General features: G+C 40.1%; 2 protein-coding genes across 2 annotated transcripts; one reads left to right on the forward strand and one right to left on the reverse strand.

Moving 5' to 3' along the window:
* Window positions 1-28: 28 nt before the first annotated feature.
* On the reverse strand, window positions 29-2,114 carry LOC135700822 (uncharacterized). The gene is made up of 2 exons (XM_065221480.1): window positions 1,283-2,114; window positions 29-1,221 (listed from the first exon to the last, which is right to left on the reverse strand). Exons 1-2 carry the CDS (start codon window positions 2,112-2,114, stop codon window positions 29-31), a joined length of 2,025 nt encoding a protein of 674 aa, XP_065077552.1.
* Window positions 2,115-3,638: 1,524 nt separating this feature from the next.
* Window positions 3,639-15,001, forward strand: LOC135700823 (uncharacterized). The gene is made up of 3 exons (XM_065221481.1): window positions 3,639-3,747; window positions 12,953-13,786; window positions 13,845-15,001. Exons 1-3 carry the CDS (start codon window positions 3,639-3,641, stop codon window positions 14,999-15,001), a joined length of 2,100 nt encoding a protein of 699 aa, XP_065077553.1.
* Window positions 15,002-17,403: the final 2,402 nt, after the last annotated feature.

The raw sequence follows: 17,403 nt of genomic DNA on the forward strand, positions 1-17,403 counted from the left end.
TACTGAGTTGGAACCAAAAGAAATCCTTTCAGAAGGCCATGCCGTTGTTGCTGTTGGCTCGTCGGGTCTTTCCAATCCTGTGATGCACGTGCTCAACTATGAAAACAATCGTACTCACACATATTCCAATAGCCAGCAGATAGAACGGGAACTGCATGTCCACTAGAGTCAAAATCTTGAAGTTCGCGTCCTGGGAATTCCTAATTTGCTCCCAATCCCTGATGGTCGTATTGAAGTTTATCTCCGAGATCCAATGGTTGATAAGTCCGCCGTCGAACATCCTCGAAATCAAGGTGTTGATCCTTTCCAAGAGCACCGAATGCCTTTGAACAACGTAAGCCAGACTGTACGTTCTGGGACATTCTCTGACCATGTGCAGTTGATTTGTGGACAAGAAGACGGCGTTGTCCAGAGATAGTGTCGTTTTCCGGGTTACCGTAGAAATGGTCCCTAGCTGAGCCACTCGATATGGCATTGATCCCGGGATCGGCTCATAGACCATTTTACTCCGCAAGGCGTCCATCGTTGGACTGTTGTTGGCAGGAAAGACGTCATCCATGAAGCCTCGGTACTTGACTTCGATTTTTATTCCGGATTTATCCAACTGCTCTAGGGTATCTATGTCCTTGTAGTACACTGGATTCAGAAAAACGGAAGCCAAACTCGATTGAAACATAGATATGAAGATTAAACTGACCAGCATCATCCCGAAGAGCATTAGGCGTTCGATGCTGGATCGGGTGAATCGACGGAAGGGAGCACTTACCCATATGATGTAGCTATCAACGCATATCCGCATCACTTTGCGGTACGTGGGAGCATCGCGGGTTTCGTTCGACAGGTTGAATAGGTGACCTAGTCGTTGATCTTCACTCCATGTGACGCGAGAGCCAACAGCGATCCGTATAACCGCTCGAATAGCCGTCCAAATAATCGAAAAGCCGATCCCCGACAGGAACAGTACGCCCCACAGATCCGTCGGAAAGATGGTGATCGGAAGCAGATACTCTGGAATTCGGCTCGCTTTCTTCACCAAACAGCACAACTCGTCGTTGTACACTCCCGTAGTAAACTCAATATCCCGACTGAAATAGTCCTTAACGAAGAATCCAACAAACGCGATGTCGCTTTCGCGTCGAGCAAGTCGACCGATGGCCCCGTTGAAGCTACCGTTTGGCAGCTGATTCCCAAAATTGTCTCCATCCGGGCGGATGTATAACGCTGAAATGGAAAGATGCACTTAGAAAACGTTCCATTCAAGTTCCTCCGATATGCAACTCACGTGTGAAGTTCAACGCCGTGGTCAATGCCCGACAAACTTCAGCATCAGGTCCTAGAAAATCAACCTCAGGTACACTCTCGTTCATTGGCACCGTATAGGTCGACCAAAACATTTCGATTCTCAACGGGTATCCCTTGAAGTCGTTTCGTGGAATCTCAGGAAATTCTACCGCTTCGCTCAATTCCTTCAACGCACCATAACCATCCCCTTCAGTTGCAAACGGATTATACCAGTAGATTCGTTCCTCCACCAAGGTGAACACCCTGCAAGCGCCATTGCGATTCCAAATGTCATGCATCAAACGGGACACTTGATCCTGTTCAACCTGATCCTCGTGTTTCCCATCCGGCAGAACCAGGTACGTCCCAGTCGGACCAACCAAACATTCTACCAACCTCTCAAACACATTTAAATTCCCAAAAACTACGTAACCATCGTGCTCATTTTGCTCCCAAATCTTCGCGAACGATCCAAACGTACGATCCCACCGAATAAGCTGGTACTCATCATCGTAATCGCGATCGGGAACACTGGCAGTGCAACCACCACGGTCTACTCCGTTACTGGTTCGCGTTTCCTGGTAAATTCGGATGGATTTCCCTCGTAGGTGACGAACCAGGTAGTCCAGCTGATCCATGCGATCAATGGCATGATCGTCCAGCACGATATCGATGTTGTCGATACGATCGAAGACGATGGCGATTTGCGATTGGATGGTAGCGCTGGTCAACCAGCTCGGGATGTCTGGCTCTGGACCGTTCGCCATCTGTGGCAGGATGACGGTTGGAACGAGTACGATGCTTACAACGATTGTCACACTGAACCGGAGCATTGCGCTTGTTTGTGGAAAATTCCACGTAGAACTGACCGTTTCCACTTGCCAAGCGGCGACATTTATTGTTCCGTGGATGGAGAAGTATACAATGGCAGACTCTGTAGGTTTTTCATTAGCGGACAAATAGGGACCGTTTGGGGTTTGATTAATTTATTGATGCTGATTTGGAGTGGATTGATACGATTTCATTTATTAGCACCGATTTGAGTGACGCGTGGATGTAGCTTGGGTCGAAAAGTTATAAATTCGATTCCCCGTGTTTGAGATAGGTATGTATAAAATTAAAGTAAGCCTAAAGTTTACCAGTAAGTTTTTTTTAATTTGGGGATTTTGATAAAAAAGGTGTCGGTTAGAAAGCTAATGTAACACTACAAGTTGGAACGGTAGGATGTATTGTGCTACACAATGCGCATTGTAGTTGTGATTATTTTGAAAGAAGTATATTTTCCACAGAAATCGGCTCTCGGTGATAAGTTGGCAATATTCCTAAAATAAATATTTTAAATATTCCTATACGTCAATAAAGAAAAACTTGTAGCGGCGCCGGCGGTGTAGCGGTAAGCGTGATTGCCTCTCACCCCAAAGAGCCTGGGTTCAATCCCAGTCGGTGCCGCTGGGATTTTCTGAGGCAAAAAATCTCTGATCACGATAAGTAAAGCATTATCGTCATCACCACAGCTAACCACAGCAACCACAGCAACAAAAACAACAACACCGATGACGACGACTACCCAACAGTTGGCAAGGCAGCTAGCATGGTCAGCACCCAACACTCAAACCTAGCATCAGCATTTCTCTACCCGGCAACGAACCTGGTCATCCGGCACTATAACAGGTATTTAGGTAGTTTACTTACTCAGCAGATAGATAGGGCTATACCTAAGTTCACCTTATAATAATTTTAAATAAACGTGCAGTTAGTCTTTATCCTCGATCGGAGTAACATTTTGCTTGTTTTTTAAAACTTGGATTGGGTGCCCAAAAACCCTCAACTGATATATAGGGGAAATGGCTCTAATGTTGGCCTATGGATCTAAGATTGGGCCCATCGCTAAAAATCTGCTATTTAACAATTTTATCTAGATGAACGCGTCATTGGGACGGTACTAAAGGATATTTTTGGTCGCTGTTGAAAATTTAGTCGATTGATGAATTTATGTATGGGCCCAAATTAGGGGCATTTACGCCGACATTACATCCATTTCCTCTATCTCCAAGCATTTTTTTTTGCTTAAAGTAATTAGTAAGTTCGGTACGCCAAAAAGATTTTGAATTTATTCAAATACATGCAGCGTGACTAAGTACATACAATATAATCGCAGCAGTACGAGTATTTGTATGTTTCAAATAGAGATGTTCAGGATAATAGAGAAACTGTCCATCTTCATGATGCATGTGGGCGTCTATAGTGGAATACCTGTATAACGAAAGAGAGAAGAATCAGCAATTTCCATTGAATTCCTCTACCTTAACTGCTTATCTTTGACAAATACGCGTAGAGGAATGGTTCTAGGGAAAACAATGTTAGTCTCCAAACCCCGAGTTCAGATTGAGGATGATGAAATCGAGGTGGCCGACGAGTTCGTGTTGGTGTATTTGAGCTCACTGGTGAACGCCGAAAATGATGTCAGTAGAGAAATTAAAAGACAGGGTATCGTGCCTACTTTGGTCTCTGAAGGACACTCCCGTCGAATAAAATTTGCCTTTTTTTTTTTTTTTATTTTTTTTTAACTCTTTATTTGTTCCAAATTCAAAATAAATTACATTTCATTTTAACCTAGGTGCTCCAGTTACTGCAGTAACGTACCAGCCTTAATTGTTATGATATATATCTAAGTGTTTTTACATTGTTCATGTCTTGGCAATTCAGTATTTTAAACAGGTTTTTTAACCTGCATGTCAGTATAACAATTGATATCTTAAAACTAAAAACTAAAACTAAATCTTATCTAAGTATAAAGGGAATTAATCGTTGCAATTGAGGATTGCAACGATTTTTGCCTGAAATTATTAATTATTTTGTTGGACATTTGTGCTAAAGTCTCAACATTCGAAATTCTATGTACGTCGGTTGTACTGTACCAGGGAGGCAACTTCAAAATCATTTTCAAAATTTTGTTCTGAATCCTTTGAAGTGCTTTTTTCCTGGTAGTGCAGCAACTAGACCATATTGGCACAGCGTAAAGCATGGCCGGTCTAAAAACTTGTTTAAATATTAGAAGTTTATTCATCAGGCAAAGTTTGGATTTCCTGTTTATAAGAGGATACAAACATTTTATATATTTGTTACATTTGGCTTGAATGCCCTCAATGTGATCTTTAAAAGTTAATTTTTGGTCAAGTATTAATCCAAGATATTTCACTTGGTTTGACCAGGAAATTGGAACTCCGTTCATAGTGACTATGTGACTACTACTAGGTTTCAAAAAGGAAGCCCTGGGCTTATGTGGAAATATTATAAGTTGAGTTTTGGAAGCGTTGGGAGAAATCTTCCATTTTTGTAAATAAGAAGAGAAAATATCTAAACTTTTCTGCAGTCTGCTGCAAATAACACGAAGACTTCTTCCTTTAGCGGAAATGCCTGTGTCATCAGCGAACAAAGATTTGTGGCAACCCTGAGGCAAATCAGGGAGGTCCGAAGTGAAAATGTTATACAATATAGGCCCAAGAATGCTACCCTGAGGAACTCCTGCCCTAACAGGTAGTCGATTAGATTTGGAATTTTGATAATTTACTTGAAGAGTTCTGTCAGTTAAATAATTTTGGACTAATTTCATAATATAAAGTGGAAAATTAAACTTTTTCAATTTAGCAATCAAACCTTCATGCCAAACACTGTCGAATGCTTTTTCTATGTCTAGAAGAGCAACTCCAGTTGAGTGGCCTTCCGATTTGTTTGAACGAATTAAATTGGTAACTCTTAAGAGTTGATGAGTAGTTGAATGCCCATGGCGAAATCCAAACTGCTCATCTGCAAAAATTGAGTTCGTATTGATGTGAAGCATCATTCTATTCAAAATTATCTTTTCAAAAAGTTTACTTATTGAAGAAAGCAAACTTATTGGACGGTAGCTAGAAGCTTCAGCTGGATTTTTATCCGGCTTCAAAATTGGAACAACTTTTGCATTTTTCCATTTATCAGGAAAGTATGCCAAATGGAAACATCTGTTAAATAATTTTACCAAGAAAGACAAGGTACTCTCTGGGAGTTTTTTGATGAGGATATAGAAAATTCCATCATCACCTGGAGCTTTCATATTTTGAAAATTTTTAGTTATAGACCTTACTTCGTCCAAATCAGTCCCCCAGGAATCATTAAAAATATTTTCCCGAGAGAAAATATTCAGATAATCCAGAGCAACCTGACTCTCAATAGGACTAGTAAGACCCAAACTGAAATTATGGGAACTCTCGAATTGCTTAGCAAGTTTCTGAGCTTTTTCCAAATTTGTGATCAAAATTTTACCACCTTCTTTAAGCGCTGGAATAGGCTTTTGAGGTTTTTTCAAAATTTTTGTGAGTTTCCAAAAGGGTTTGGAACTCGGGTCTAATTTAGAAATATTATTTTCAAAAGTTTTGTTCCTCAGGGCAGAGAATCGCTTTTTAATTTGTTTTTGCAAATCCCGCCAGATAACTTTCATGGCAGGATCGCGTGTTCTTTGATATTGTCTCCTACGGACATTTTTAAGACGGATCAAGAGCTGAAGATCATCGTCTATTATAATTGAATCGAATTTAACCTCGCATTTTGGTACTGAGGCAGCTCTTGCTTCAACTATAGAAGTAGTCAGAGATTCAAGAGCATAATTAATTTCATCTTTGGTTTGCAAAGGAATGTTTGGATCGAAGTTATATTCCATAAATGTTCGATACCGCTCCCAATTAGCTCTATGGTAATTGAAAGTAGAGCTGTTGGGATTAGAAATTATTTCTTGGGATATTTCAAAAGTTACTGGAAGGTGATCAGAACCGAAGTCAGCATGGGTAACCAATTGGCTACAAAGTTGACATGAATCAGTTAAGACCAAATCAATAGTGGAGGGATTTCTTGCAGAAGAAAAGCATGTTGGGCTGTTTGGATATTGAATAGTGTAATAACCTGCAGAACAATCATCAAACAGAATATTACCATTGGAATTGCTTTGAACATTATTCCATGAGCGGTGTTTTGCATTAAAATCACCAATAATGAAGAATTTAGACCTATGACGGGTAAGTTTCTGGAGGTCACCCTTGAGAAAATTCTTTTGCTGGCCTACGCATTGGAATGGCAAATAGGCAGCTATAAACGTAAGTTGTCCAAATTTTGTTTCAACAGAAACTCCCAAAGTTTCAAAAACTTTGGTTTCAAATGAAGAAAGAATTTTATGCTTGATTCGTCTATGAATAATGATGGCAACGCCACCACAGGGTCCATCAAGACGATCATTTCTATAAATCAAGTAATTTGCGTCCTTCTTAACCTTATGGGCAGGTTTAAGGAACGTTTCAGTTATAACGGCAATATGCACGTTATGAACTCTCAAAAAGTTAAAAAGCTCGTCTTCATTATCTTTAAGAGATCGAGCATTCCAATTTACAATATTTAATGCTTTAAAATCCATTACTGAATTTTAAAGTCATGACAATATTATTTGCAAATTTTACTCCAGTTTGAATAGCATCAAACATGGAGTTAGATTTAAGCATATCAGAAATCATGTCAATTAATGAATTCTGTAAAAATTCCATTTTGGGGGCAGTAATGCTTCCTAAGTCAAAATTGTCAAAATTTCCGTTAGAACGTTGGTTAGTATTTTGATTTCTACCCGCTGCAATAGCAGCATAGGTAGCTCCATTAACTCGCTGAACATTGTTAGCAGCGAGGGGAGTAGGTACAGATGAAAAATTTGAAGCAGGGGTGATATTTGTACCTACGGGTACGAATGTAGAATTTGTTAATTGCTGACCGTTGTTAACAGCAGAGGAATTTGTACCTGGTCGGAAACGTGGAGCGTTTCTTACCTGTCGGTTAGAACGAGATTGTAGGATCGCTTTGCGAGTCTTACATTCCCAAAAATTGGATTTGTGGTTTTCACCACAATTTGAACATTTAAATTTCTTAGGATCTTCCTTCACAGGACAGTCGTCCTTTGCGTGAGAGGAATCACCACAATTCATGCATTTAGCTGGCATGTAGCAATTTTTAGTTCCGTGACCCCATCCCTGGCACTTACGGCACTGGGTGAGGTTTTGGAAATTTCCTCCAGTCTTCCTGAAGTGTTCCCACTTCACTCGGACATGGAGCATAAGGCTAGCTTTTTCTAAGGCCTTAAGGTTGTTTAGTTCACTAGACTTGAAGTGAACTAAATAAAAATCATTAGAAATCCCGTTGCGCGAATCGCCAGGACGGGATTTCATTTTCATTTTGATTACTTGGAGTGGCACAACTCCAAGTAATTTTGCCAGTTCATCTTTGATCTGATCCAGGGATTCACCACTGGGCAGTCCTTTCATGACAACCTTGAACACACGTTCAGTTTTGGTGTCGTAAGTAAAAAATTTGTGCTTCTTCTCAGTAAGATACTTGAGAAGACATTTAAATCCGTCCAAGGTTTCAGCCAATACACGGCATTCACCCCGACGTCCAATTTGTAGTGAAAACTTAACTTTCACGAAATTCAAAAGTTCCAAGCGAAGAGCATGGAAATCGGTAGTGGTTATCACAATAGGGGGAATCTTTTCCTTCTTGGCATTAAGCCGGGAAAGTTTACTAGAATTTTTCTTGGATGATGGATCATTCTCATCATCCGTGAGCAAATCAAATTGATTACTCAAATTAATTTCATCAGAAGGGGGGTCAAGAGTTTGCCCCTTTCTTTTGCGTTTAGGCGCCATGGCGGCAGTAAATTTTTATCCAGATCGACTTCCAAGCAGATTACTATAAGAATCTGAAGGATCGAAGAGGAATTTTCCAAATCGATATCCAAGAAGGATTACCTCGGGTAGGGTCCAAACAAGGATCGAAGAGGAATAAGAGTTGAACAAGGTAGAAAATTTTTACAGGTTGAGCACTGAAAAGTGCTGTTTAAATTTGTTGTAGCTTTAGGTAGTAGTAACACTTCCTTCAGCAAAAAGCAAATAGATCCGCACGGCAAGAGAGCACGATGCGGACTGATTTACAAGACGTTGATTAGACCGGTGGTCCTCTACGGTAACGAGGCCTGTACTACCCAAGTAACCGATAACCATTAAAACGTAGCCCTAATTCTACTTTAAATCCGAATATGAAGCAGTCATTTAATGCATATGAAGTGCTGTTTGCTAATACAGAGCTGATACAATGCTAAAAAAAGCGAAATAGCGGACCTTTATAATGCTAGTATGGTAGCCCGTTACTAGCACTCCTAATGCTTACTTAGGGCTGATGTGAGAAACGTCAACATTTTGAGTAAACAAATACCACCCACCGCCTCCGATGCCAAAAATAAGTAGACTCGTAAACGATTTAAATTATTTAAGCACACGATTGGTAGAGGTCATCCATTTCACATTTTCAGGGTCTGAGATCTCATCATCAAGAAGCTGTGAAGATCTCATAATTTAATTTTATGCACACTTGCCTGATGCAAGCACTGAGTTTTATTTTCAAATGCATACATTACGTAGATCTAGAGATTTAGGGATGAGAATATACGAAGTGGTTAAACAAATCGCGTGTTGAAAAGTCATGCATCAGTCGTTTACTCAATCATCTTTGTCAAATGTCTATGTTGGTGTTGGTGTGAACATGTCCGAGAGATACAACTCATTACAACTCACAAATACTAACTACGTGGTTTTCCTGTCAAAATATTATCAAGCATTGCTAATGCTCATATAAAGAGGATTATGTGCATGAAGCATTAGGAGTGTTGCCGGCGCCGGTGGTGTAGTGGTAAGCCTGTGGTTCTAACACCCCAATGGGTCTGGGTTCAATCCCAGCCGAGGTCGGTGGGATTTTTCTGAGGCATAAAAATCTCTGGTCACGTCTTCCTTCAGAAGGGAAGTAAAGCCGTTGATCCCGGCCCTTGTGTGTTGAATGAATGGGTGCGATATTCTACGCAGGTGTGGAAGCTGCCTTCCTGCACATTCGATTGCCGTCAATGGATGGTAATCGATGTCCGTCGGTGATTGGCACTAGATTGCGGAACAGAGACCGACGTTAAATAAATGAAATGAACAACAACAACATTGATTGAAGACTTATAGCATTAGCAATGCTGATTAATGGCTTATTAACACTAGTAATACTGAAAGCCGATTAAAGGCTACATACTAATGCTTATGGTACTTGGGTATGCTTGTGGAGGACCATTGTTTTTTTCGAACGGAAGGTGTTGCGCAACACATACGGTGGGGTGTTGGCGAATGAACCACGAAATGCACCAGCTGCTAGGAGAAACACGGAGAACTACGGTGGGCTGGGCACGTCGTAAGAATGCCGGACAAATGCCGGTTTTCCAAAGCGACCCAACAGGAACAAGAAGAAGTGGCAAGGTGTTTCAACCCAGTATAAGGCGACCTACGAACCCTTCGCATGCTACGAGGCTGGCGATATGTGGCCATGGATCGAGTAGAGATGCATTCTTCGGACAGCAGATGACATCAAGGCTTTAACCTGATTGGTAAGGTGAATAAGACTTCTTCAGTGTCGACATTAAACTAATGGAGTATTACTACAAGACAGCAGACGCTCTGGACAGCGATTTCAACATTTATAAAAAAAATCTACATTTGCCAGCAACACTGACTGGGTGTATCCTATGACTTACCTTCCCTACTAACATAATTCCAAATATATTATATTAACAATATGGTCCACTCTTTCGCTTAGCTGGCGAACCGAATTTTTAGCGATGAGAGTAAGACAAATGCAAATTTGTTAAATATTTTAAATTAATGTATTTCAGCATATTATTTTATTTGATGGCAACAGTGACATGTCAGACAAATTTTAAAGTAATATAAACAATGTAATTAATGAAAATAATTTGACTCTTACTTTTGTAATAAGTGCTATATTCGCACCCCTCGATTGTAATTGAATGATTGTTGTTGACCTTTTTCAACGCTAAATGGTGCGTGAAGAAATATTTTGCGGGTCGCCATTGCAATATTTGGGAAAGGCATGAATGGATCATATTGTTAATATGATATATTTGATAATTCCTATACTACAATAGATCAGTGGTCGCAGTGATGTTAGGTCCCGAACATAGGAAAAGGGAAGAACATAATACCTAAATTCCTGAGACATTTATGAGGGGTCGTAGAGTTCTCTGCATCTGTCTTAAGTAAATATTGGACTAACATACCTTTCCTATCCCGTGGCCAGGAGCGGGATAGGTCTTTATCTGGGACTTAGTATCTGTCCAGTAATAGATATCCGTCTTGCTCTTATTAGTTTTGAACTCGTACCTAATGCTAATCCTAAAGACACTGAAGAAGTCTGCACATTGTAGACGAAATAAGTGTATCTGCCAAGGATAAACAAGTAAGATAGTGGAATTAAATGGAAATTACTAATCATTCTCTCTGCACATATTATATACATATGTGAAGGTTATGTAATTACTAAAGACATCAGAGACGTGTCGTCAAAATTGAACACCCACTGTATAGTTATTCCCTGGTACAAGCGTTGTATTTACACATACTTGAGTGAGTTGTTAAGCATGGATGGTGGAATTCACTCATTTATTATTTATCACGCTTGGAAGTCGCAAATTTGTCGTCGTTTCAATCGAATGGCTCAATCAAAGTGGACGACCGGAAGAGAACAGGAAGAGTACTCGCACCTTGTTCATAATTAAAAACCATAAATCAGCAGAAAATACGACTGACATTCAGGTATGGCAAATTGGGGCAAGATGGGCACAGCAACGAAACTCAAATAAAATTTCACTATTTTGACAGGGAACCATTCTTCTTACAATCTTACAGAAGCTGCAAGGGGTGGCCTCTAATTCTATACTTGAAGAATAATATAAAGTAGCGAAAAAGAATTTTTGAATCGACCTTCTCCGATTTCTATGAAACTTTGCGTAATTATTTGTAAAGGGCAATGATTTATATTTTTGCTAAAATTCGGCCATTTTGGATCTTGTAAAATCTTCTAAATGGTAGCATTGACATGTTTTCAAAAAATTGTATCAATCAATCAATCAATCAATCAATCAATCAATCAATCAATCAATCAATCAATCAATCAATCAATCAATTAATCAATAAATCAATCAATCAATCAATCAATCAATCAATCAATCAATCAATCAATCAATCAATCAATCAATCAATCAATCAATCAATCAATCAATCAATCAATCAATCAATCAATCAATCAATCAATCAATCAATCAATCAATCAATCAATCAATCAATCAATCAATCAATCAATCAATCAATCAATCAATCAATCAATCAATCAATCAATCAATCAATCAATCAATCAATCAATCAATCAATCAATCAATCAATTAATCAATTAAGTAAGTAAGTAAGTAAGTAAGTAAGTAAGTAAGTAAGTAAGTAAGTAAGTAAGTAAGTAAGTAAGTAAGTAAGTAAGTAAGTAAGTAAGTAAGTAAGTAAGTAAGTAAGTAAGTAAGTAAGTAAGTAAGTAAGTAAGTAAGTAAGTAAGTAAGTAAGTAAGTAAGTAAGTAAGTAAGTAAGTAAGTAAGTAAGTAAGTAAGTAAGTAAGTAAGTAAGTAAGTAAGTAAGTAAGTAAGTAAGTAAGTAAGTAAGTAAGTAAGTAAGTAAGTAAGTAAGTAAGTAAGTAAGTAAGTAAGTAAGTAAGTAAGTAAGTAAGTAAGTAAGTAAGTAAGTAAGTAAGTAAGTAAGTAAGTAAGTAAGTAAGTAAGTAAGTAAGTAAGTAAGTAAGTAAGTAAGTAAGTAAGTAAGTAAGTAAGTAAGTAAGTAAGTAAGTAAGTAAGTAAGTAAGTAAGTAAGTAAGTAAGTAAGTAAGTAAGTAAGTAAGTAAGTAAGTAAGTAAGTAAGTAAGTAAGTAAGTAAGTAAGTAAGTAAGTAAGTAAGTAAGTAAGTAAGTAAGTAAGTAAGTAATTCATAAATTTTTAAGTTCCTAAATTCATAAATTCGTTAATTCATAAATTCATACATTCATACATTCATAAATTCATAAATCAACTAATAACGGTGACTAATGACGGTGCTCGTCTTGCCCAATTCAAGATCATACTTTCAAAGCATTATAAATACAGTTTTTTTTTAAAGCAAACCCATCAATCAGAACAATATTAAACAAGAGTAACATTTCGGTATTTAACAGGTAACCAATGCTTGAATAACATAAAACTTTATTTTATAACACCAACAAATTATAATTTTTGGCTAGTTTTGACAACACTACCATAAATTGTCCTCTATATAAAATGCTATGTATTTTGTCTTGATATTTTGCAGTACATACTAAACAAGTGGTTCACACACATTTTTACCAATATAATGGTCAAAAGATGTGATTTAGAGACGATGCTCGTCTTGCCCCATATGGCCATCCTTCCCCACTTTCCCCTACGAGGACTGTTCCCCTGCTAATCTGTACCATCTTTATGCTCTTAATTGATAAAACAGAACTCCGAAATACCATATTTGCTTCCTAATGACCGCCCTTTCCTCCCCATCCACGAGGCGTCCGTTGTTGAACCATGTGATAAATTGATCGGACCTGAGGAAAATCACACACAGTCGTACGGCGACTTTCCGTTCATTCAGCCACGGTTTTCACAGCCAGCACAAAATGCTACCCTTATCATCCATCATCGGTGTCCTTTCGTTCGTTTTCACCTCATCTATTTTAGTCACATCAGCCGAAAACGGTGAACTTCCCACCAATTGGCTGAACAATAGCGCCATTCAATCGCTAATCGGTGCCATTTTCGATCAGATCGATCACATCGATATTGTAATTGGTGAGCACGACTCGACAAGTCCTATTTTCTGGGATCAAATCGACTACCTCATTCGTCGCGAGGAAGCAGTTTTTCGATGGAAGTCAATTCGAATCTATGGCGGAGAGATATTGGCGATACCCGACGGGGAACCCAGATGCACCGGAGATCAATCGATACTGTCCACTAAGGTAACCGATGCGTTCGATTCGCTCGATATGATCAATCGAGACTACTCTAAGGAGTTCAGTTTGTTCCGATGGGATCTATCGTTCGACACGTTTGCGAAAATTTGGGATCAAAACCATCACAACGGTTACCTGGTGTTTACGAACATGAGCACGTTTGAAACGATGCTGAAGTGCTTGCTCGATCCACTGGCGACGTATCTAATCGTTTTGGATGCGGGAGAAGAGTTTAGACTGGACGACATGTCCAACATGATGTATTCGCTGTGGCTTCACGACAATCTGTATAGATTGTTCTTCCTGGTTAGTGAACGAATCTACACCTTCGATCCATTTGAAGTTGATGGGTCCAGGTATGGGTTATTGATAGAACTGCTGGATCAAAGGAGCATTCCGAAAATCCCGGAGAGTGACTTCAATGGTTATCCACTAAGAATTGACATATTTCGATCAACGTATTCGGAACCGGTACTGGACGCAACTGGTGTCGTAACCTATTTCGATGGGGCCGACGTCGAAGTTAGTCGAGTGTTCACCAAAATACTTAATTTTACAGGTTCGATCGCAATACGGTTCTCATTAGGCATTCCATTTATTTGGTTTTCTAATTACAGCGAACTACCTGCCTCCGGACAAGGACAACTTCGGTACCCAGCTTCCTAACGGTAGCTTCAACGGAGTCATAGGACGCCTGTCCCGTCATGAAAGCGATATCGCCTTTGTAGGATTTTTCATCAAGGACTACTTCAGTCGAGACGTCGAGTTCACCACCGGAATTTACACTGACGAACTGTGCTGCCTGGTGAGGAAGGCTAGCCGAGTTCCGGAGTATCTGGTTCCGATCACCATCTTCCCGGCGGATCTGTGGGGCCTGCTGTTTCTGATGGGGATCGTCTGTTCGATAGCTTGGATCGTCCTTCGTGCGGGTATCCAAGCAAAAGGTACCACCGGGATTCGTTGGGCTCAGCGGCGACGCTTTGCCTTTCTGTTTAACCTTTCCAATGAAATTCGTGATGCTCCTTTGTATCGCAAAATGGTTCAAATATTTGTTGATACCTACATAATTCTGGTGAGCGGCCCCTATCAGCGGTTTACCCGTTCCGGCATCGAACGACTGATGCTGTTTGGTATCATGATGGTTAGTTTGATCTTCGTGTCGATGTTCCAGTCGGGCTTGTCTTCCGTTTTCCTGAATCCAGTGTATTACAAGGACATCGATAGCCTGCAACGGCTGGACGAATCCGGCGTGAAAATCCCCGTAAAATACAAGGGATACATGGACGATGTGTTCCCGGCTAACTACAGTCCGATGATGGACTCGCTGCGAAACAAAATGGCATTGCAGCTGGTCAAGGAATCAATGTTGTCTCGAGTGGCCCGGTTGGGAACTATCTCTACGGTGACGCGTAAAACCACCCTTTCTCTGGATAACGCAGTCTACATAACAACGAAGCAGCTGTTCATGATTCCCGAGTGTCCCCGGTCTTACAATCTGGGGTACGTAGTGCCGCGACATTCGGTGCTTCTGGAGCGAATGAACGTGATGCTGTTGTGGATGTTGAACGGTGGACTGATCAACCATTGGATCGATGTGATGAACTTTAACGTGTCGATTAAGGATTGGGAACAGATAAGGAATTCTGAGGCGGCTAACTTCAAAATCCTGACGATGATCGATATGCAGCTTCCGTTCTATTTGCTGGTCATTGGGCTTATCCTGAGTACCGTAGTGTTTGTCTGCGAACAGCTTTATTACAGGTTTCTAAAATAGACCATTGAACGGTTGTCAGGATTATGCTCCACAGATTAGATGAGATTGAATAAAACATAAAGCAGGTGTCGAATGATTGCAATGGTTAGTGACAGAAATCCTGGGAGTTTGTCTTGGAGGGTGGGTCAAAATATCGATTTTGCTCCACAAACTCAATCGATTTCAAATCAAGTCCTGATAATTCTTCAAAATTTGGGAATTACAATGGAAAAAGTGAACTTTTTGTTCTCACCGTCCTAGCACTTGATGATGATTTACGGAAAAGTTTGTTATCTGCTCTTATGTGTAATTTTATACAGCTTAAGACCACTTTTAGATTAGACTTCAAGGTAATTAGTTATTAATTGGTTTCGATCCGGATTACTTTCTAATATGGTTAATCGACTGCTTTCAGGGGAACACTGCTTCTTACAGTTATGACATTATACCGTGGACTCCTTTTAATCTGAACGACAACTCTTGCATATTAACGGGGTTATTTTTTAAAAAATTAAAATGATTAGAGAAAAATATGCGTGGAAGCATCGGGAATGCGATGCCGGGTGTAATGACTTGGTGAGTACGTTCCAGTTGAAGATTGTTGAAAAGTGTATTTGTGGTGATGCAAATTATGGTTTAGATGACGCATGGCTTCAAACATTTTGTGAATCCAAATAAAACATATAACATACTAAATACGCACAGGGCATCGTCTGCTGACCATTGCCGCGGGTATATCTTGGGAGTCCCAGGTACCCGGTTCAAGCTTTAGCTGGCGGCGGTGGCTCTTCTTGACCTTCTACCCCCTGAGTAGTTAGTGTGAATAAGGGCGTCTATGTTATGTTTTGCTGTACCTGTTGTGGACATCTAGTGCATCCTGTTCCCTCAACTTGTTGAGGACACCTTGTCTTGTCCCAAAAGTTACCCTTTTTGAAGAACTAGTCTTCACAACATAAAGGGCACCATTACGGAGCATAAGATTTGATCAAATTATCCTAGTTCTACTTGTCCAACGCCCCCCGCTAGGTGAGGGATAGAGGATGACACACACACAATGATGATTTCAAAGACACAAAATTGGGATGCGTAGAGAAAACTCCATTAAGAATTTGTCAAATTTAATAGAATTATGTAAATTTAGTTTAAATAAATAAAATCAGATGCGATCTCACCAAGTTAGTCCAAATGAATCCACAGGAAGCATCCGTGCTATTGTTGCATTTTAGTTCCAATCAAAGACGGTTCGCTTGATGGGGATCAACATAAACTAGTCCCGTGCTATGTAGAACCAGTTTGAAGTGTCCAGATGTAGTGATCCTCCGGCTTGGGATAAAAGATAAGCGGTTGTAGCCGATTGCTGGATCCGTGTGAAGGTAGCCAAGTATCAGGTCCAGTAACTTGCAATTTCTTGACACGAATACGACGAACAATGGAATATTTCGGTTCCAATAAAGGTTCCTCTTCGTTTTCGAAACCGTATGTCAGTGGCAAATCACAGTCAGTACAGTAGCATGACGTACAGCCAGTATACCTTGGGGATGGGATGCAGTTCTCGCAAGGCTTCTTCTGCATAGATGTTTTAATCCCTTTTGAAACGGATAATCGCGTTCTTGGCCACCTTCGAAAATGTTAACCGGATTAATAACCATCGTTGTTAACCCCCTGACAATAATAGAATAAAGGCCCAAACGCAATGTGGGCGGAAGCGGAACGGAAACGGAAAGTTTGACAGTTGTCACTAATGACATCAAGATGCCTAACCGAAGTCGATTTGATTCCAACTAGTTTTCAATCCGACAAGTAGGCTTACTCAGATCGGGTTTTTCCGCTGCCGTTGCCGTTCCGCTTCAGCCGTCATTGCGCTTGGGCCTTAAGGTTTTGCTAAAGCCGTCATTTACCCTATCGTACAGTTTCGATGCGATAATCACTCAATTTCTACGGATCAAAGTGTGCCCTGCTTCTAAAAGGACGCGAACATTTTCCGGTTGTCACATTGTTCTGTTCGTCTATGTTTTTTCGTTGCGTTTTTTTCGATTTTTGGCCGGAGGTGCTCTGCCACTTGATAACGTTTTTCTAGAGAAGTTCGCGAGTGCAGGGTTTTATGGACGAACTAAATAAGGATATTTCCAGATGCATTTTCAACGGAATTCCAGTCATTGGAGCTGTGATTCGGGTTTCCGATGTCTCCTGTGTATGGGTATAGGTTTAACAAACAATCGTCGGTGGGCGTTGGCCAGATTTGGATTTTTCAGATATAATCCTAAATAGGACCTAGCCCTGTCCAAGGATGAGGGGCTTGATGATGATTTGTCAAGTGTCGCTATGATTTTTTTTTTTTGCAATTTGATAAAATTGTAGTTTTTCTCCAGTTTATTGATTTGAAAGGTTCATGCGAGTTAATTTCACGGAGCCGTAAATTGTAG

The sequence above is a fragment of the Ochlerotatus camptorhynchus genome, unplaced genomic scaffold (assembly GCF_037179485.1).
Source record: "Ochlerotatus camptorhynchus isolate MF236.1 unplaced genomic scaffold, CSIRO-AGI_Acam_v1.1 ptg000142l, whole genome shotgun sequence".
NCBI classification, from domain to species: Eukaryota; Metazoa; Arthropoda; class Insecta; order Diptera; family Culicidae; genus Ochlerotatus; species Ochlerotatus camptorhynchus.

Excerpts from the sequence above, each read along its gene's own strand:
- LOC135700822 (XM_065221480.1), bottom strand. The coding sequence starts at position 2,114 with ATGCTCCGGTTCAGTGTGACAATCGTTGTAAGCATCGTACTCGTTCCA. Across the intron at positions 1,222-1,282 it reads CACGGCGTTGAACTTCACAC|CGTTATACATCCGCCCGGAT; the intron begins GTGAGTTGCATA and ends TTTCCATTTCAG.
- LOC135700823 (XM_065221481.1), top strand. The coding sequence starts at position 3,639 with ATGTTAGTCTCCAAACCCCGAGTTCAGATTGAGGATGATGAAATCGAG. Across the intron at positions 3,748-12,952 it reads GAACGCCGAAAATGATGTCA|TCACATCAGCCGAAAACGGT; the intron begins GTAGAGAAATTA and ends CATCTATTTTAG. Across the intron at positions 13,787-13,844 it reads CAAAATACTTAATTTTACAG|CGAACTACCTGCCTCCGGAC; the intron begins GTTCGATCGCAA and ends TTCTAATTACAG.